This window comes from Perissodus microlepis, chromosome 7 (genome assembly GCF_051167445.1).
Source record: "Perissodus microlepis isolate ML-2025 ecotype Zambia chromosome 7, ASM5116744v1, whole genome shotgun sequence".
NCBI classification, from domain to species: Eukaryota; Metazoa; Chordata; class Actinopteri; order Cichliformes; family Cichlidae; genus Perissodus; species Perissodus microlepis.
The window spans coordinates 53,058,216-53,079,851 of NC_140467.1; the positions used below are offsets into that span (position 1 = coordinate 53,058,216).

At 38.7% G+C, this 21,636-nt stretch overlaps 1 protein-coding gene across 4 annotated transcripts; it reads right to left on the reverse strand.

Annotated features, from left to right (window-relative positions):
• Positions 1-765: 765 nt before the first annotated feature.
• Positions 766-18,108, reverse strand: sbno1 (strawberry notch homolog 1 (Drosophila)). 4 transcript variants are annotated; one of them, XM_084935911.1, is made up of 33 exons: positions 17,766-18,108; positions 15,512-15,631; positions 15,318-15,422; positions 14,984-15,211; positions 14,757-14,892; positions 13,065-13,165; positions 12,805-12,901; positions 12,427-12,587; positions 12,017-12,150; positions 11,820-11,910; positions 11,580-11,741; positions 11,288-11,423; positions 11,069-11,174; positions 9,950-10,103; positions 9,683-9,865; positions 8,384-8,481; positions 8,137-8,288; positions 7,822-8,013; positions 7,554-7,724; positions 7,291-7,460; positions 7,037-7,168; positions 6,605-6,740; positions 6,351-6,463; positions 6,189-6,260; positions 6,013-6,112; positions 5,747-5,821; positions 5,510-5,656; positions 5,252-5,346; positions 4,806-4,892; positions 4,391-4,528; positions 4,227-4,303; positions 3,764-3,957; positions 766-3,538 (listed from the first exon to the last, which is right to left on the reverse strand). In XM_084935911.1, the coding sequence occupies exons 2-33, from the start codon at positions 15,629-15,631 to the stop codon at positions 3,396-3,398; spliced, it is 4,206 nt and encodes a 1,401-aa protein (XP_084792037.1). In that variant the 5' UTR covers positions 17,766-18,108; the 3' UTR covers positions 766-3,395. The 4 variants fall into 4 exon arrangements, with proteins under 4 accessions (XP_084792037.1, XP_084792035.1, XP_084792034.1 ...); XM_084935909.1 differs by lacking the exon at positions 17,766-18,108 and adding an exon at positions 17,565-17,745 and having other exon boundaries at positions 14,757-14,889; XM_084935908.1 differs by lacking the exon at positions 17,766-18,108 and adding an exon at positions 17,565-17,745.
• Between the last annotated feature and the right edge of the window lie 3,528 nt (positions 18,109-21,636).

The window sequence follows — 21,636 nt, forward strand, 5'->3', positions numbered from 1 at the left end:
TGCACTGTTTAGCGTTAAATCATTTCAAAATAAACGTTCCTAATTTTGGTAATTGCAATCTTGGCGCAATGCAAGCAGTGGGAGCTCATCAATAAAACCACCATATAAAGCTTGAGGTTTAGAAGACAGCAGTTTTTATGGATTTTTTTTTAATTATTACTTTATAAAAAATAATTAGTCTGACATTTTAAGGAGCTGGAGAATTGCTCCATAAAAACCACCGTAACGGCATTTCTGGGAGTATTTCAACATGCTTTCGTGTTTAATGCACTTTGTATTAACTTATGTGTGTGGGAATTATATGTAATGGCATTATATACTTAGTTGCTAGTTTATTAGCAACACCTAAAGTAACAGAGCTATAAATGGTCATATACACCTTACACGTTTAATATGCATGCGTAATGCTTTTTCTGCACTTATTAACTACACTGAGAGCTGTACTTAAAGTACCTAAATAAATAAATAAATACAGAGTAAGCACCTTGCAGGATTCTCACATGCAGTATTTTTACTTTTCATAGGAGTATTTTTAAGAGTGGCATTACTGCCTTTAATAATAAAATACAGAGTGCCTGCATTAAAAACAAAAAACAAGCATACCACACTTGTCATCTCATATTGTTAGTTGCTGTTTTTTTGATAAACGATTAACTGATGTTTCTGGAAGAACTCAAGTCCAGTCATCTGTAACTGTAGTCTGCATATCTGGAGAATTCTATAATGTAATGCAGTAGCTTTTCAGTATTACAACACACAACAATGTAGAAGTATACCAAGCTTTATTGAGCATTGCACTCAGTCATATACAGGTAATTTTGAACTTTTGTACAACTCTTGTCAGTAGTGCAACTCGTGCAATAATGAAAGGAAAAAACATTTAAGTCCTTCAAGTGTTTCAACTTCAGAGGAGCCAAATCTGCCGTGACATTTTGACAGCATTTAAAAAAAGAAAAAAGAAAAAAAAAAAAAAACAGAAAAAAAAAAAAAAATGTTTCCAAGTCAGCCACCAGCCCAAAAGATAAAATAACATGAGTTGTTGGTCTGTACATGGTGCACATTCAAGTTAAAATGAGACTTCCAATTAGAGAGCAAGCTCTAACGAATAAGTTCTTCCTCCACCATAAAAAAAAAAAAAAAAAAAAAAAAATTAAAAAAAAGGATGCATGAACAATTTCAGTTTGACTCATTTTACAAACTGTACAAATGATACAAAGATTTGTTCTTGTTCCACCTAACAGTAACCACTCCACAGGTTTAGGAATCAAACACATCCTCTGTTTAATTATCACCACTGGGACAGCTCACGTATCCAGACTTTGCTCTGACCCTTCCAGGGCAGGTCGAGCATCACACAACATATGACTGAGGTGGTACAGGCTCAACAGAAAAAGTGGACTGTACAACAAACAGACCTTAATTACAAGTAAGCTCAAGAAAGCAGAGAAACTGGAGAACCATGTTTGGATGTTTGACACATACGAGCTGTAAATACAGCTAAACACACACAGAGCAACTGTACTGAGCAAAGATGTCCAAGGACCACTGAGTTCTAATCATGCATTTGCGATACACTGTAAAACTCTTGTGTTTTGGGTCTTCGTATGAGTTTAACCCCTGAGCAGATTTACATTTACAAAAAAAAAAAAAAAAAAAAAAAAATCAAAGTAACAAAAGAAAAAAAAAAACACTGAGAAACTGAGAAGGACACAGTGATGCAGACTGCTGTGAAACCTTGAACATACGCACACACGAAAAAGGCTGTTGTCAACAACATGCATTTCACAATTTTTCAGGAACCCTTTATCCTTTTTTAAAAACGAATCTTTTTTTTTTTGCCATTTTCTCTGTTTTAATAGCAGCCAGCTAAAGACCAAGTCAAGAAATAAAACTGTTGTAATGGATTGGAAAGGAGTACAATATTAAATAGTTTTCCCCCCAACCCCAAACTATGACCTAAATTTTTCGATTGCCAAACATTTTTTAAGCATCAAGTAAACATTTAACAACTGATTCACAGCACTGTAATGTAGCTTTAATTATTTAGCACTTTTGTCTATGATATTTCTTCTTGTGAGCATTCAAATGCTGCCACGTCTGAACAAATGACGACACTGAAACAACCATTACAGTTGCCTAATTTATGTGCTTTGTTTCATTTCAGTGCAGTGTGAGTCTATACTGCACTTTGCAGTAATTTATGGTCTCTGCATTTTATCACCACCTGCCCCTTAAAGCCTCTGATAGTAATGGGAAACACTGTATAGTAATGTTAAATGCCCTCACATGAGGAGATAAACTCTTAACACCATCTGTTTGTAGCTACAATAAAGGCCATAAACCATTTATCAAATGTTTCAATACTTTAATAAACACTAAATTGTATTTATTATACCTAGTTCCCCAGTTTGCTTAATATTCATCATCTCTAACATTTTAACACCATATATAGAACTCAGAGGATAGCTGATGCAAAAATAACCAAATCATCTTTGTGAAGGTGACCAACTGCTGTAGCTCCAAGTACTCACGCAAATGCACGTTCACAAACAACTGGCTGATCAAGTTCCAACATGGACAAAGAGGAACAAAATGTTCAAGTTAAACATTAAAACAAACAAAGGAACTTTAAGGAATCTGAGACCTGTGTGAAAAACAGAAATTGGCCTGATTTTAGAAGGAAGTGGAACCTGACAATAACGATATTTGGTTTTTACCATCTCATGAGCAAATACGCCAGATACAGTGCATCAGAAGCCCCCCCTCCCAAAAAAGCAAAAGGTTTCCTGCAGTAAACTGCATCACTTTTTCTGCTTCAGAAAAAAACAAAAATTCTTACGCTGCAGTAGTGCTGGGTAATATCTAATATAATGAGTCTCTAGCATACTTTAATATGTGATTGTAGTTAAGCACTATATGCCCATCTGAGACTTTCCTCTGACTCTGAAAAAACATAGATTTTTCTTCATCTACTTTTGGTCCAGACCCACAAAAAGTCTTTGTTTCATACTGAGGTGGTTCTGGGGAAAAACAGGGTAAAGTATCGGTGAGGAGTGGATAACTCAGATCAACATGCTCTCTTAAAGTCACAAATCTTCTCACTCTGAATGTCAGAGGAAAATACATCACCTGTCAAATATCTCCAGGTGAAAGGAAGAGTCTCTGGAGATTACAAATTTTGGGGGTTGCGGGGAAAAAAAGGGAAGAAGAAAAAAGAAAATTTCTCTATACAACCACTGCTTTACATCTGAGTGTCACCACAACTTGGTACCACACCTCTGACCCTCAGGAACAATGAGGGTTGTGCAGAAGGTCCTGGAGCCTGCAGTGTAGAGAGATCCCTTCAGGGAGGGATGTGAACTTGAGGGGTAGAGATGGGGATTAAAGCCCCTAAACTATGTGTGGTGTGTGTGGCTCAGACTCTGAGGGTGAAGCTGCTGCCGTTTCTGCTGCTCCTGCACAGCCAGCTGCTGACACTGGTCCGATGTTGAGAGCTTGTTAATTAACGGAGACACACAGTTTGCCGGAATGATCAGTCCTGCATTAAAAACAACACAGAAATTAAAAAAAAAAAAAAAAAAAAGGTCTGAGCATAAGCTCGGTGTCTACACATCTGTAGACACCATGTTACATGACTGTCAGTTAAATAATAAGGCACAAAACATAAAACCAGGAGTTTCGCTGAGACGCCAGCTCTACCAAGAAATGAGACTAGTTTTCAAAATATGAACTTCTCCTTTAGTACAGCAGTCACTTAACTTACCGACTATCCTCTGCCCATCTTCGGTTCTCAGCCGGACAATCTGCACCTTTACATTGGTTCCACTGACCGGGGTGAGCACTTCCTCCAGCTCATTCCAAACACTGAGCACTGATCCACACAAAACGTAGTACCTCCTGCACCGAAGACCAACTTCACATTGTAGACCCACTGACGCCTTCTTGCAGTTACCGCGCCTGACAACAGAAAAACACAAACAGGTTTACAAAAAAAAAAGAGAGGACCACAGAGCAATGGAAGCATCAAAGGTTGAAGCTGCTGATGTCCTCTCATTAAGTTGTCTTCATGACAAAAGAAGAAAAGTGTTGTTCTAAATACTGGTACCATTTTCATTGCCAAATTAATCTGCATTTGGTGCTCTGAGAAGTAGTTTCTGTCATCAACAAATGTGAGATTAGAATACAGTAAGCAAAGTAAGCACCATGCAAATCTGAAGTGCACATACCAATATGCGTGTGAGCAGATTTTTTCTGAAGACTTGTACTGGTCAGTCCAGTGCTGCTTGGCATCTTCTGACAAGACCTAATACAGGGAGGGCAAAACACATGATTAACAAAAAATATTCTGTCTTCTTCTTCTCACAGTTTAAAGGAAAGAGTGTCATCTAACCTTTTTAAATTTCTTCTTGAGGTCTGCATACGTCTCCAGTTTGACCTGCCGGCCAGTGTTGGGCCTGTACACCAAGAACAGCCTCTTCTTAGTGTTCACCTCTTTGACAAGGATGGCCGTTTTTTTGTTGTTCCTCATCTGAAAATCAACCACAGACATGTACGTCATATGTCACTGCTCTGCATTCACACACACATGTACGAGTTAACTACACTTTATTACAATCTAGAGGCTAACACACAGAAAGAGGTTCGGCTATTTGAGCAACAAAAAAAAAAATCAATAAGGAATGAAATGTGATCAATAAGGAATGAAATGTGATCAATAAGGAATGAACCCCCCAATTCAGACACACAAGAATAGAATTACCAATGATTTCCATAACATTTATTAAGTGTAGTTAGCACTTCCATACCTGCACATAGAAACCATCATCGGCTCCATTCTGGTCTGCCCAAGCGTGTGTGGCTTCTTCCCAGGACATTCCCCGTTCAACACTTACCTGTGAATGAAGACACAAAGTCAGGGGCATGGTTGCTATGACACAACATTATAAATGGCATACAAAATAACAAGTCTAAAAGTAAGAAAACACATTAAAAAAGTCAAGACTGAGCGTATCACACACACACAAAAAAGGAGGTTAAATATCCCTCCCTTTCCCCCCCTCACTTTTAACTGGTAATATAGAATTACCAGTTAAAAGATTCACCAACTTTGCCCCAAAGTAAGATTAAAAAAAAAAAAAAAAAAAAAAAAAAAGATTTCTTCAGTACCACGTCTCGTCCTCATACATAGTCTATAGCTGAACCAACTAATCATGCAAATCTCTGACTAGAGCATATGCATATATGAACTTACAGTGTAGAGTTCAACATGCCCTGATGTAGTGTAGCCAGGTGTTAGAAATTTCCTGCAGTCCACCTTCTTTACTTTTTCATCACCTGAGCCCAGATCTAACAACAGAGGACAGAAATAAATGCATTGAATGATTAAAATGAAACACAACAGTAACATTCAATCTCCAAGAAAGAATAAAACACTTAATAATTTATTACAAAGGCCATCCTTTGGCCCAGCCTTGCTTCTGTGTTTGTAAAAGCAGTTGAATAATCTTACCGAGAATGCCCATGTCATATTTGCCATTCTTCTTTGCTTCCTGAATCACCGCTGCAAGCGTGTCAGAAAAGTACTGAAACAAAGCATTCTGCTGATGGACCTCCATGCCCAAAATACGATTCAGGAACTTCCCCATGTTGTTGTAGTCTGCAACAGTAACAAGGCACGTGGTTATTTAAAGGTTCCCAAGAAGTAAAAACAAGAGATTCTCCTTGAAATTCCCCAGTTTCTAGTCACCTTTGTCTAGTGATAGTGTGCCAGATCTGTCCTCCACATTTATGAGGCCAACACCTACTAATCCAATTTGAATTTCTGTAGAAAAAAAAAAGACAATAACCATATGTGCAAGTAATTGATTAAAAAAAAAAAACCAAACAAAAAAACAGAAAGGTATACAGCAAACATACCAACATCTACAGTATGAACTACATGCACAGCAAACACAAGCCTGCAGAAATGCAGGAAATAACTCCTGTCCGTGGTTAACAGTGTATGAGTCATACCTTTGAAGAAATCCCCTTTAAAGTCCGAGGGTGGAGACACTAATGGAGTATCAAGCTTTACAATTGACTTCATCACAATTTCCAGAGCGTTTCTGCCATACTGTGGGAGAGTATGAGTGAGTCACTGCCCTAAAAACCATAAGACATCCTCTCAGAGAAGTGCTTGATGTTCTTACTTTGTTGTCAAAATTGAATCTGCTCAGATCCCGAGTTTCTGTTGCTCTTCTGTCACCATGAGTGAGAGCACCCTGTTACAAAGAATGAACACAAATGAAGTCCACATATGAAGAGAAAAGTCTCTACAAGACTTAAGAGAAATAAGAAATAAGCATCCTCACCAGGCTTTCTAGTCTTTTGGCAACAATGGATGCAAATCTTTGCTCTCCTGCAAGCTCCGATATGAGGAAGACATATTCTGGAGCTGTGACCTGGTTTGATCTGTGGGTTCTCCCTGTGTTTGAGAATAGAACATCAATTTTGTTACATACCTTTTTATTATTCTTTTTTTATTAACAGGGTGCAGTCTAACACAGGAGGAGGAAACCAAAGAAAAATCATGTACTGAGAGTACAGAGGAGTAATATCTACTGACCAAACTGCTGTATAGCCCTGTCTGCGCTCCACGGCAGCTCTAGTGTCATGTGGACTCTCCGCCGCTGGTTCTTCACTCGACGGTCAGCCTGCAGGGATATACCCGAGCTTGCTGCTTCTGAAATGATGGCTATGTTCTGGTTGAAGGAACAGATGAGTGAATGTTACACTCCAGACACAAAAGTGCAATTAGCAGCTGTGACGTCTGTATTTATAGACACGTCAGTCAACTACAAGCCACAGCTCTGAACCCTGTTGGTTCAATTCTACAGCAGGCCTACAGCAGTACAGTTTAAGTGCATATTGAAATTGGTTACATGCCAGGAAGGTGGTAAAAGCAAACAAACCCAAAGGATTAAAACTAAATTACAAAATTTATTTATTTATTTATATATATAATTAATTTTTTTTAAAAAATAAAAAATTACTTTACCTTCTCTCCATCCATGAACCTCTGCTTCTCAGTGAGATTGAGTATTTCCACAGGGACGTCCAGCTCAGAGCGAGATTCATAAGTGATGGTCCCATCATCGTTGCTGACCACACGACCTTTACGGCCAGTCATCTGAAGCACAATTAAAGAATTCGCAAAGTTAAAATTCATACAGGACAATCCAACTTAAAAAGTGGTGGGGTGGGTGAACAGGGGAACTGGAAGTCCAGCCTACATACAACAATTATTTTTACCTCAGCTACATTTTCAGGTCCTCCCAAATCATCTATGAGCTCATCCAGAGTGTTGGGAGGCAGATCCTCTGCCAGATCCTCCAGTTTTTCAAGCAGCTCTTTCTTCATTTTCTGGGCAAGTTCCACTGAGTCCTGACTTGTTAGGCAGCTTTCCTGACTGTCTGACTTGACTGATGAACAAGGAAAGACACAGTATTCATTAACCTCCAAAAAGCTCAGTCAGGGTAATATAAGTTTATCTTGCCATGCTGGAACATGCTTACCTGTGGCAGGCGTGCTGGGGGGATTAACTGAGGCAGTGAAAGTAGGCCTAGTGGAGCACAGCCCCGAGGCCAACAAGGCACTTTGAATCGAGTCTGGATCAATACTCTTTCTCCTCTTTTTCTTCTTCTTCTCCTTCCCTTTCTTTGGTTCCTTCCTGTTAAGCCATGGATCTAGAAGGAGGAAAACATAAATAAAAAAAAATACTGATTTGCTCCAATTCACTTTGAAATGCTTTAATTTACATCCAGGCTCCCCTAGTATCCTCACCATCGTCATCGTCAGACTCTTCTCTGAATGGGTTGAAATCATCATCTTCGTCTGCTGAGCTGACTGATTTGAAGCTGTCATCACTGTCACAGTCTCTGTCCGACTCCTCTGACTGGCTCTCATCTGAACTCGTACCCGACAGACCCCCATGCTTCCGGGGACGCTTTTTCTGCTGCTTTTTAACCTCTGAACCTGGAGAAGCAGAATGAAATAAGAATGATGCAAAAGCACAACTTGATTTACACGAGCCATCTTTTTGCTGAGCTGAGTTTTAGGCATCATTAATGTTATTATGATTTTTTTTTTTTTTTTAACCTTTCCTCTTCTTGCCCTTCTGTTCTTGTTCTACTGCTGTGTCACTGGGAGAGGGGGTCTTCTTTGCTGAGAGGTCGATACCCAGCAGGCTGTAAAGCTTCTGTCTGTCTGGAGCTGGGAAGTGCTTTTCAATCAAGGACTGTAGCACACCTCTACAACAGAAACATTTTATCGCATTATTGTCATGATAAAGACACACAACTATGTTCACACTGTCACAAAACTGTCATTTTAAGTCAGTCCGTACTTTGCAGTTGAAACAAAGTCATTGAGTTCTCCCCCTCCTTCCTCCAAGGCCTCCAGTGTTCTTGCTTCACCAGTGGACTGAAGGCCAATCACCACACACTATAAAAGGTAAAAACTGGTTAGCTTATTTTTTCTCTTATTTAGGAGACAAATGATCAGAATTGCACAACTTTATATTTCAAATCACTATTAAAGTTTGTGGCCAGGGCTTTGGTCCCTAATGTTATTCCCAATTCCAATTACACCCAACTCTATTCACTTCTCTGTTCAGCTGCCATAAAGATATAGTGCATTTTAGTCCCCCACAGCAGAGGGGAAAACAATTCAATTCCATCCCCTGGCAAAAACTGAAAACACTTAAAAAGTTGCAGTCTGGTGGGATGCACTAACAACAAGGGAAATAATCCACAGCTACATTTTATAAGCTGTGAAAGTAAAAAACTAAACACATGATAAAAACATCCTCAGTATGTCTACGTGTGTAGCAAAACAATGTATGCTTAAGGATAAGATAATACTTTATTTATCCCAAAGATGGGAAATTCCTTTGGTACGGCTAAAACAAAACAGAATAGTAAGAAGCTCGATAAGATCCAATAGGACCAAACAAATTTGTGAGTTCTGTTTGCAATTACCTTGTAATAACTAAGTGTTAACAAAACACCTTTAGCTAGTTATAAGTGTTACATTTTGCTATGTCAAGGGCCTCAAGCTGATTTTTTTTTAGGATAAAAGTTTTCCCTGTCAACTGGTATGGTTCATCGCTTCATCACTTAACAACTGAATTGGAGATTCGGTCATGTTCTCCCATTTGGCTACTGATTGGTCCTTTAAGAGCAGGAGCTGGATCAATCATCTATTCATTCAGGTGTCTTTCATATTGTCAATGACAATCACAGGATGCACAGTTGTGCTTTTATTGTGGAGTAAACCTACAATTGACAGTTACTGCTTCAAGTCACTGAGTATTTGTTTCAACGGATCTCAACAGCCACACAAACACAACTACCCAAATTCAGATTGTGTGGGAGTTTTAAATTCCGCTATGTGTAGCACTTTGTGGCATATACAGCAACGCATGCAAACACGCACACACACGCGTCAGATTAATTTGCCAAGTGTGCCTAACTTTAGCTATCACATGCAGCCGTATTTTCTTGCAGGTTAAAGTCCACGTCCCTGCAGAAACTTGCTTCAGCTGACACACCCTACATATCAAATATATTGATATATCAATTTGTTTAACCAGTTAGTGAGGGCAACAACATCACTGTTAATCACACTTCAAAAACAGTTTTACCTTTCCATTCTGAACCTCTTCTCTGGCCAGCTGAACCACTCTGTGGACTTTGGAGGCAATGCAGAGATACTTAAAGAACCTTTGGTGGGCAGACCAAAACTGACCCCACATGGACTTCTTCATGCGTTGCTCTGCATCCATGAGGTTTGCAGCCTGCTGGAACCTTTCCCGTGCACTCACCCACTGGAAGAAGCAGGAGACAAAGTTGAAATAAAATAGTGCAAGCACAAACGGAAGAATTAAAGTGATGAAGAGGTAGATGCCCACCAGTCTAACAGATTTGTTGTACATGTTGATATATTGCTGAGTCAGGGGAACCTCGTCGATCTTGAAAGTCACACCTGTAAAACTCAGCTGTCTTGCAATGTACATCCCTCTCAGCTTCATGTCCATAGCTACAATCTCCATGGCGCCAACACCTCTGGAATTGAGAAGAAAATGTATGCAAAAATGACGTGCATATTATGACCTACAAGAGGCTTCTATGAAGTATGAAGCGGCCAGTGGAAAAGTAGAAAAGCTATTAGCTAGCACCCTTTTTCGAATGTTAGCTCATGTAACTTCATCCTTAATTTTTTTTTCCTCCTTGTATCAAAGCAAGCACTTAGTGGAAAAAAAACCCACACACATACAAAATTAATCACAGGGCTGGGCGATATGAGGAAAATCTAATATGGCGACATTTTTCGGCTATATCACGATACATGATATACAAATGTTATTTTCAACCATATAGTGCCATAGAATTCAGGACACAAAATAAAACAGCAGAAATTAAAAATGTCCCCCTTTGTGCTTATAACATATAAAAATTGGAAAATAAAAATAAAAAAATGTGACAACCTCAAATTACAGAAATAACAGTGTAGACAGTGACTATAAAAACAACTGACTAAGAACAGTCACAGGTATCACAGCTGATTTATTCATTTTGTCTGTGGTGGGGACCAGTTTGCGGCATAATTTGCATAGTACAGTTTTCTGGTCTGTGTCAGACTTTTCATAAGCCCCTCATTTAGGAATAAGGCCCTTGATTTGCTTTGACAGGTCCTTCTGTTTGGAGCAACCTGGTTCTGCCTCAACTTCACTGGCCATGTTGGTATTCTTTGTGCCTGCATCCACGTGGTGACCATCCAAACGATGAAGAAAAAAATAAATAAATAAAATACTGCAGTAAACAATGTATTTTGCGACACCACGAAACAAACGATAGCGTCTAATATGAAACAATAGATGTTTTACTTTCGCCATCCGATATATTTCATCATACCGCACAGCCCTAATTAATCATTTAGCAAATGACCTTGATTCCAATATCAGACTTAATGACTTTTGGGAACTTTGTCTTTCAAGTCTATGGCTTCTTCTGCAACTGTAAAGGCTTACCTGCGCTCAACAGCTTGGATAAAGTCCCCAAATTCTCTGAAGGGTGTTTTGTGTCCCCATATGCCCAGCCGGTTCATGTAGGCCATGTTTCGTGGTTCAGAGGCACCTACATAGGATTTTTTTTGTTACAATATTTAATGTTTGCAAAGATGCATAATAATAGGATTTAAGACTGCCAATTTATTCATGGATCAAATTATGTTTGTGTTGTTAACAAACCTGTAGCACTTGCATACACAACCCGAGCCTTTGGGAGTTTGTTCTGCAGCTCCAACACTGCAAGCCCAGTTTTTGTAGGCTTGGAGGAGCCAATTGGACAAACGTTTTTGGCTTTATGACACTCATCATAGACGATCTAAAGGACACTTTGTTAAGGAAACCCCTTATATTTATCTTATTTTACATATAACTAATCATACTCATGTGTACATGAAAACAAAAATGGTCTAATCAACCTTTTGTATGCATTTAAAAAAAAGAAAAGAAAAAAGAAACACTTCTGAAAGGATACGACTCCATCAAAGTCTTCGCCACACCAGTGGAGAAGCTGCTCAAATCTGGTCTTATATTTCCCTCCTGACTGGCTCTCTCCTATCAAAGAGGAGTAGGTGGCAAAGATGACACCTTTCTTCACACTTCCATTGTGCTTTGAAGAGATTTTGCCATATTTGAACTGAAAAACAGAAAAGTGTAATGTCATACGAGTGAGTAAACACTTGACATTATTGTGTACATCATGAAAGTGTTTTACCTTGTTCAGGGAATGAACCTGGATGTTCTTGGCTCCAATGTCTCTTAAATCCCTTTCAGCATCATACTTCAAATCATTTGAGACACTAAACCTTAAGAGATGACAATAATACACAAAATATTATACAGAGGACATGTTTAGGGTTTTATTTTACAGTCAATCATCTGTCAACGACTGTGGCAAATATTAGAACTTACCATAGTGACCTCTTCCTGCCCAGGAGGTAATTCTCATAGATGATCCCTGCAATCGTCCTGCCTTTCCCCACACCAGCTCCATCGCCAATCAAATAAGCAGCTCGATCACCATTTGGGAGGAATGTTTCATGTTGCTGTGGTACAGTGAGATAAGAAATTTTATTTTTCAAGATAGGGAATAGCAAAGAACTCCGCAAAAATAAAAATACCTAAACAACAATCGCAGCAGAACAGAAGATCATCACATTAAATATTATACGCCGTTTTCAAATAGCAAGTTTTGGTGAAACAACAACAGAAGAGTTAAAGTGGAACAACCAACCACAGATGCATTTTTTAGTTTTTTGGGTTTTTTTTTATGAATAAAAGAAAGAAAGTTACTGTATAGTCAGTCAGTTTCCAGTGATTACCTGAGCTGCATATGTAATAGCTTCCAGCTGCAACGCAGAGAGGCAGCCCCTGTCAATGACTTCCTCTGGGATGGTCAGTCTGTACCACACATCTGGAGGGCTCACACTGGACAGAGAACTGGTCTCTACAACGGGATCTGGGTGCCTCAGGCCAACCTTTACTGCAGTGACAAAACCAAGTGGTCAGAGGAAGAAGGAAGCAGCAGCAGCAGGCGGCTGCTTCTTGTTTGATTTGATGGAGCAGTATTGATTAAGGGTGATGCTGACACTGCTGTTACTCCACAGTCTAGTTCATTGGCCTTGAGCTCCTTGCTTAGTGACAAAATGTCTCATTATTGATAAAACTCTGATTCTTTGATTTAAAACTGTAGTACTTACATTTCTGTGGCATGTACTCTGCATAAGTCTCAGCATGACCCAGCTCATCCTCCTCTTCCTCCTCAGGCTCATCCTCTTCCTTCACCACTGGAGGTTTCTGTATAGAGTCATGTGTAAGCAATGTTCTGCTTTTAAATTGTAAGCCAAGGCCAAGCAAGACCAAAAAGAACTATTTAGAATCACTTATATCTACTCTATAAAGAAAAATTAAAAACATGAAAATTACCATAACTGTCCACCTTTAATATTATAACACTTACCAGAGAATGTGGAAAGGTTTGTAGTTTAATGTCATCATGAATCCAGATCCTGGTAGCATCTTTACCCAAAACTTCTCTCTTGATTCCATTGTTCAAGTCACCTAAAACACCAACACGCCATTAAACTGTTACTGGTATGGTCAATGCCACGTGGATGACTTGTTATTTTTGAGGCAATGCTTAAAAATCAGAAAGATGTCTCTGCTAAACTATAATAGTTAGGACAACAAATAAACAGCATATTGTTAGTTTATGCTATTATTTCTATTTTTCATTTTATTTTCCAGGTAAACATCTGTCTCATGAGATGCAAACAGATGTGATTCCACTATGTTCAGCTCTGGATGAGCTCAGCCAGGATTTAAACCAGTTACAACCGCTTCAACCAACTACAACTTTAAAGATCATTTTAGCTCTCTGGGATTGAGGTGAGCTTAATGATTCTTATCAACAAAATGATTAAAACGTCACAGCTGTGGCATGGAGTTGGAAAATTAAACTTAAGACTTAATACAGACTCATGATAAACCCATCCAAAATATGAATGATGAATGAAAACTAGGTCAAAACCCCATCACCACTTACCTATGTTTATTAATATTTTCCAATAGTATAACAATAGCAAAAATAACAGGTCAGAAAACTACCAGCAGACTGAATGTTTATTAGCAACAACTTCAAATATAAAGTTCTTATATTTATATGAACACATGTATTCAAATAAAATATATCCGTTTTCAACTTCTTAAATGCAGAATGTGTTTTTCTCACATTTTAGTCATTTCAATTCATAGACTAAAACTTTTAACTATGACGTAAACTCAGGCTCTAAAGTTATTATTTGCCCCTCCCCCTTTCCTATGTTTTATTAACCTACCAATAAAGTGATGACAATGCTGGTAAATAATATTAACAGCAGCCCTACTAGGAGTCATTTAGGATAATATAAAAAAGTCATTAGGTAGGTAAATCCGCTTCCTCCCACAGTCCAAAGACATGCTTACTGTTGGAAATCCCTATCTAAATATACTGGAAGAGAAACATATATTCAATTTCAGTGGTCAGGGGACATCAAAATGCATGCATAGATTTCCTAGTCAAACTAAATAAAAATATCTTTATTTGTTTTTTTTTTAAGCTGCAGTTCTACAACACAACAGCTTTAACTCAACTAAGAAACTCAAGACTGGCAACACAACGAGCATCTCTGGTTCCTCCCACCAGGAGCACTGAACAAAAGCCATGCTAATTCGTGTTATTGATAAATTAGGCCAACCATAAAATTTTCCCCATTGCATTAATAATGACAATGAAAAGACATGCTTGCCACCACACACTTTTAACTGTCATAATCCTCTAATGTACGCACACGTCAGCAGAACAACATGACTGTCTAATGTGTTAGTCTTTTTGGCTGTTCGCATGGAAACAGGAATGGGACGATTCTATTTCTATTCAGGACCATTTGGGTACCATGTCTTTCTCTGATAATGCCTTTGATATAAGTTACTTATGAACAAGTGCTTAATACGTTTTTGCTACAACCACATTCAGTAACACTGTAAGAAATAGACCATTACCTTCTATGACATGATTTGAAGAACCTGAAATGATTTATTTATGCGGCCTGCTGTGTTAAGTATTAGTCGAAATGTTTACAATACATATTTACAAGAACACATGATAACTCACCTGGGCCTGTGGCTGTTGCTACTGGTGGAGCAATATCAGGTGGAGGCTTGAGCTTCATGAGCTCTATCAGACTGTTGCCCTTTAGACCAGTGCTCTTCACACTGCTGGGCCGAAGGAGGTCTTTCAACTGAATCTGCTGAGATTAGAATGATTAGCATAACCAAGTAAAATGCTTTTCCACTGACTAAACTACTTACCCACTGAAAATATGAGCTGCATAAACTCACCTGATCTCTGTTAGAAGGCACTACTGTGGATGCTGAAGGGGGAATACTTGTGGAAGAGGGGGCTAGTGAACTTCGCAGGGTTGAATTCGCCACATGAACCACCTTGGTGACAGTTATGGTATGCTTGACAGGGTTAATAGCAGACTGTTTGGTCACAACAGCTCCCAGTGGAGGCAACTGATTCAGCTGATTTAAGACAAACGTGGTGGTTGATGGCTGAGGTTTGTGCTGGTAAAAAATAAAGATAGTACATTTGAATTCACACCGCAAAACATAAGCTGCAAAATACCAGTGTTAACTAAAACAAGAGGAACATATTATTCTGTAATCTCACCCTGATGGTAACAATGGGGACTGCAGCAGGATGTTCAGGTCGAACAACTTCTACTGACTCCGTCCCCACACCAACACCAACATCCAGGGCACTGATGGAGATAGACTGTAGGAAAGCAAATGATAACATTAACATATATACAGATGTATAAACAGTAATTTCTCCATAAGAACAAAAACTAAGGATCATCTTACTTGCTGGGTTGTAGAGGGCTGTGCAACATCCTGAGAATCAACATCAAATAAGCCAATATCATTTGGGCAAATTCCACTCTCACTGAGAGCAGCGAGAAGTAAATCCTGTCCGGGATCCATCTGCAAGACAAACGTTAATATAACCTTATGGAAACATCTTCCATTTAGAATGTTGATTATCTACAGGTCCAATAATGATGGTATGATGGAAATCACACTCAGAAGTTAACACGGAGTGGATAGAAAATCAGCAGCCTTTTTGTTAATTGTGTTATAATGAACCAAAGGGGAAATCAACAAAAAAAATGTTTCTGGCCTCTCAAGTGTGAACATTCCCAGCCTAATACGAATCCCTCTAAAAACAAGTAATCCGAAGACCTTTTTGTCATGTGTTAGGTACGTGTCATCTGCATTTTTTACAGTGTGTAATCAGCCAATACAAACAAAGACTAATTGTTAGTATAACTTCTCTTCATCCGCAGCCCTAAAAATTCTCCAACACAGCGAGACACCCTTCCCTGGGATGCAAAAGAAACTATTCACTCTGTGCAACCATGAAACTCAACTGTGAATTTAAAAATGAATGCTATTTTCAGCCAAATGAAAACTTTCCACGTCAAGCAACATGTGTAGCCTCATAAGGTTACATCTTTTACCCATTTAAAGCTCATTTTAGTCTCTAGTTCAGATTCAGATGCATTAGAAAAACTGAGCTCTGCTTAAACAAATACAATCAAACGTTGCCATCAAAAGCAGACCAGTAATAATCAATCCTCATTCTTACATGTCATTTACAGTAACCAGACATAGAGACATACAATGGGGACAGCTTACAAAGGAAACCCAAAAGAGTAATGTAAACCACAAATATCAAGACCCACATGTAAAGCACACGTGGGGTACAAAACAATCAGTGTAAAACAAAATTCAAAGTTACGCTTTCCAATGAAAAATAGATTATATTTCACACTCAGCATGAAACAACAAACTTTTGATGCTAAACTTAAATCAGCAAATGCTGTTTCAATCAAATATAAGCTGTTTGGATGTTTAAACTCTCCTCAACTCTTGCAAGATCGAAACAAGCAAATTAATGATGAACAATTCTTGTAAACGCTGACTCGATATACTTTAATTCAGTCGTTGGTAGGATTAACAACACGAGAATTAAAGCTAGCCGAGTACTATAGCAACTTCTACACACCCGTGTGATACAAAGACTTGTTCCAAAGTGACCCAAAACAAGACACGTGTTTGCAATGCCCTCTTATAACTTCCTGCTCTCTCTGGATCATCAGAGGTTCTCCTACCTCGTTAGCTCGGGTGGTTCATAGCCTTATTATTTATGCAAACAATAATATCGTATATATTATATATTATATAAGCTCAAAGAATACATATATAAGACAAACACCAGTCTGCAACAGCCACTGCGTGGTTTTTCAGAATGTTGTACAAGCTAAACTGGCCTGCTTGGATCAGGGTGACACAGCTAAGCTACGCTAGCTTGCTCACTAACCGAAAGCTAAGCTGCTGAAACTGAAAACCAGTTTCATATTCAGTATTTCAGTGACAAGTCAGAAAGGTGAAATACTCTCAAACTGACAGAGGCTAACCTAATGCCAAGTTCAACCACGTACAAAATTCAGAAAGAAAGCTTACAGCCGTTATGGCTCAATGTTATTAACGGTAACCACGGATACTTGCTTACGTCCATATGTCAGTCCATTTATCCTACTGTAGATTCTCGCTCCTGGAAATGTTTGTTTTCTCCAGGTTTACTTTATCTCTCACTGGTCTAACTATCACGGATACTTTGATTCCACTACACCGTATTAGAGACCTCTAGCTAGCTTGTTACGTCGGCGCTCCTTGAAGTTGATAACGAGTTGCTGATAAATGACGTTAGCAAGTTTTTTCAGCACTAACTGAGTTTTAAAAAAACACCAACTTCGACTATTTCCAGCAGGCTACCCCTCCTACTCTCCTGCACCACAGCTAACGAAAAAAAAAGAAACATGCTATCGACCCCTCACATTGTTTTGATACTCACTGTACTCTCCCCCACTGTGTCGCGGCTTTTGCTAGCTAACATTAGCAACAAGGAGCGTTCAGACCAGCTACCCGCTATCTTCAAATCGAGAACTTGGAATTTATTCTTCAACAATCAGCGCAACACCGTAATTTTTACATTTTCCTCGCGAAGAAGTTGAGCTAGCGTTAAAACGAAGCGTTCCCACGCCGATGTGCTCACCTGGTGGTTGAACGGCCGCTGCGGCTCGCGATCAGCAGCGCTCAGCAGTTCGGGGCTTGTTGTCCTATCCGCTCCGTCGCGCTCACGCCATCTTTTTATCAAACGCTCCGCCGCATGTTGGTCACGTGACGTGTAGGCCTACAGCGTCCGTTTTCGAAGTCAAACTCTTCGGGCAGCGCCGGCAAAAACGAGTCTCTGAACAGCCGCGCGGCATCCCCCGATGACAGTAAACTGATAAAAGCGTGAAAATCAACATTTCTTCAACGTTTCCGCAAACGATAAACATAGCAGAGTCATCGAGCTAATACCACATCACGTGACCCGACCAGGTCTGAATAGGAAGTGACGATGAAAATTCTTTCTTCTTCGTCTTCTTGTTCCTTTCACACCTCTTCGTAGTTCTGTTTTATTAAACAGAAATATGCGCATGCCTCAAATATAGAGGCAAAGTATCGATATCGTTCGTTTTTTTAAAAAAAAATTCATAGTTTTTTCATCATTCTATTTTTTATTTTACTATGAAATAAGATGTGAACCCAGTGGGTAAAATTTGGAATGACGGGATATTTCAAAAGGATATGACTGTTATGAATACCATCCAGCACCCCTCGACCCTGAATCGAATAAGTGGGAGTGAATAGATGGAAACAGAGGGGTGTATACTTTTTTTGTTGGCAAAGTTGATTTATGACAGTTGAACACATAAACACAGAATAGTTATATAATGACTCGTATATGGTTATTCGTCATTCTTTCACCTATAAAAATCAACAGTCCACAGTCATTTCATAATCCCAAATCAAATAGTAATTTCTAGAGGCTCTAATAATCTTAGTAACCACAATGTTTTCATTTAGTAACAAAACTAGAATATGATGAATGTGCCATAAAAAAAAGAAAGAAAAAGACATCAATCCAAAATCAGTGAGAGTACATATTACATGAGAATAACAGACGGAAACATAAAACAGGAATTATGGATTTAGGACTAAATGAAATATTAACTGGAACAGATGAGCAGCCATATGTTTCATGAGCACCATGAAAGAAAAGGTTCTATAGTTCAGTACTTTGAGTATAAAAGAAGCTGGAATAAACAGAATTAGCAAAGTTGGCATAGCAGGTGGTATTACACCTTATAGTGGAAAAAAGCAGCTTTAGATTTTTGGGTAACAGTGGATATAATTATTTTGTTCAACAAATGGACAGCTATTCAAACAAATGGACAGCTATTCAAAGGCTGTTTTCTTGTATTTGCGTTAGTGTTGATGGTATACTTGCACATAAACCACTATATTGGACACTGATGTGTCACTCCATACCCTGCCACCCACTAGTCGTTTAATGTTACTATAGATGTATGACGTGTTTCATTGTAATTATTGTTATTTAACCCTGTCATGCATGAATTATGACAACCTCAATCAGGATTTTGTTTTTAAAGTATTTTATTAATCTTTTCATGCCTAAAGATGAATACAAATTCTTAAGAAAAAAATCCTGATTGAGGTTGTCATACTTCATGCATGAAAGGGTTAAGGGCAACTTCAGGGCAGTTGCACAAGTTGTCATCAAGTGCAGAATATAACAAGGTGATGCCCTATCCCTGCCGTTGTTCTGAATACGCTTCAACCCCCGAAGCCAGCTCTTTAGTAAGTGTGGATATGATAGATTTAAGAGTGGAGTGACTACTAGTTACCTCCTGTACATGGATGATTTGAAGATGTACACAAGAAGCAAGCAAGACATCGACTCACTGATCCACTTCACCAGGATCTCTATTGTGGACATCAGGATGTCACTTGGACTAGATAAGAATTGCCAGAATACACACTAATGGTACCAGCTACAAATACCAGGGTATCCTACAGGCAATTGGGAATCATGATGAAAATTAAAGGTCAGCTACAGCCAACTGCCTTGAGAATTATGGAGCATCCACAAATACATCAGGAATATGGACCCAGAGATGAGCTATTACGAAAATGTCTTAGGCAGCTGGATGAGATGAAGGAACTATCATGGAAGACACATCATTGTACCATTCACAAACAGAGGAAGTGGCTGACATTAGGAAATATTACCAGTGGAAGAAAATACAAAAAAGGCTGTGGCCTAAAGAGCAACACAGAGGCTCTGATAATAGCAGCACCAGAACAGGCCTTAAGCACCAGATCCACAGAGGCAGGAGTTTATCACAGCCAACAGGACCCAAGTTGCAGACTATAATCAAAGGTCCCCAAGAAACAGTCCAGCACATAGTACCAGGACGTAAGATGCAAGCTTGGACAACATACACTAGACACAAGTGGGGAACACACAGCTAAGGGTTTTTGAGAACTGTACAGAGCAGAAGACTGTTGTGATAGAGTGGCAATCTCAGTGGACATCAACATAAAATGTAGGAGCACAAGAAAATAGAAGAAAAGAGTAACCGGGGCCTGAAGAAACAAGTGGAGCAGATGTGAAAGATTAAGTCCAAAGTCTCCCCAGTGGTAACAGGAGCATGAGAAAATGTTCAATTTAGTTCAAATGTATTTATAAAGCGCCAAATCACAAAAACAGTTACCTCAAGGCGCTTTTTATTGTAAGGTAAAGACCCTACACTGATACAGAGGAAACAATATAAACCCAAATCTTCAAGAGTGGCTCCAGTAGATTCCAGGCACAACATCAGAGGCCTCTGCTCAGAAGAGTGAAGTCCTAGGAACACCTAAGATGCTGTGCAATACCTTCAAACTCCCAGGCCTCTGGCAGAGGACCCGAGCTTGAGGAAGCATGCAATGCACTCATGTTTTCTCTATATACAACAAAATTTTCTGGTTTCTTTAGTTAATGTAAACATATAGAGTGAGTAAACAACAGATTCCCTTTCCTATCATAAATTATGAACCAGATTCAACTCTTTGAGTCATTACAGCATGGTGCTGCAATGGCTGATACTGTAACCTCAAAGCAAGATGGTTCTGGGAGAGAGTACTGTACGGCTGTCTGTTTGTCTGAAGAAACAATTTTGAGTAATATATTTTATGAATGGTCATGGAGAGAGCTGTACAACACAGTTTTTATTTTTTTCACTGTGACAGCTTACAACATCACAATGACGCCATAACAGTCTGATGTAATCATATTGTAGCAAAAGCAGTCTGGCGTCAGCAGTAATACAAACAACATAAAACATCAAAGCTTTAGTATAGCCCTTGTCCATCAGGGGGCCCTGCACTCTCTGAGTGCTGTTGTTTATAAAGCTACTGTTTTGATCTTCATTATATCAGTGTAAAGAGTCAGATTTGGTGTCTATACAATCATTATGATATGTTACAGCTTTGGCAATATTTTGGGGATTTTTCACTCTACTGGTATCCACATACCTTATGACAGATATCAACACAGAAGCCATGTAGTGTTATTCAGTTATGAAAGAACAGTGGCTTTATGTATTGTACTGAATTGTATTGTGAAATCCTTTGCACAGAGGCGATTGTAAGTGTGAGTATTTTAAAAATGTGACAGTTAAGTGAGATTTCTGCTAAGCTAAGCACATAGTTTTAATTTCAGTCTTTTGCCCCTTGTCCTGTGATTTTTTTAATGTTTAGCAAGTAGACCTAAACTGATTTTAGTAAACACAGCTACAGATACTCAATAAAGAAATAAATGATATTAAAATGTACAGTGAATGTACATTTTATTATTATTATTATTTTCTTATTAATTGATATATGTGCACGTGATGACTGACATTTACTTGTGGTACTTTGTACTAAACTGTACATGAAAGATTTTGAAGCAGAAATTAAATCTTGCCTATTTCTAACTCTATAGCTTTACTCTTAGACTCTACTAGAGTTGCTTTGATTCACAGTTACAAATA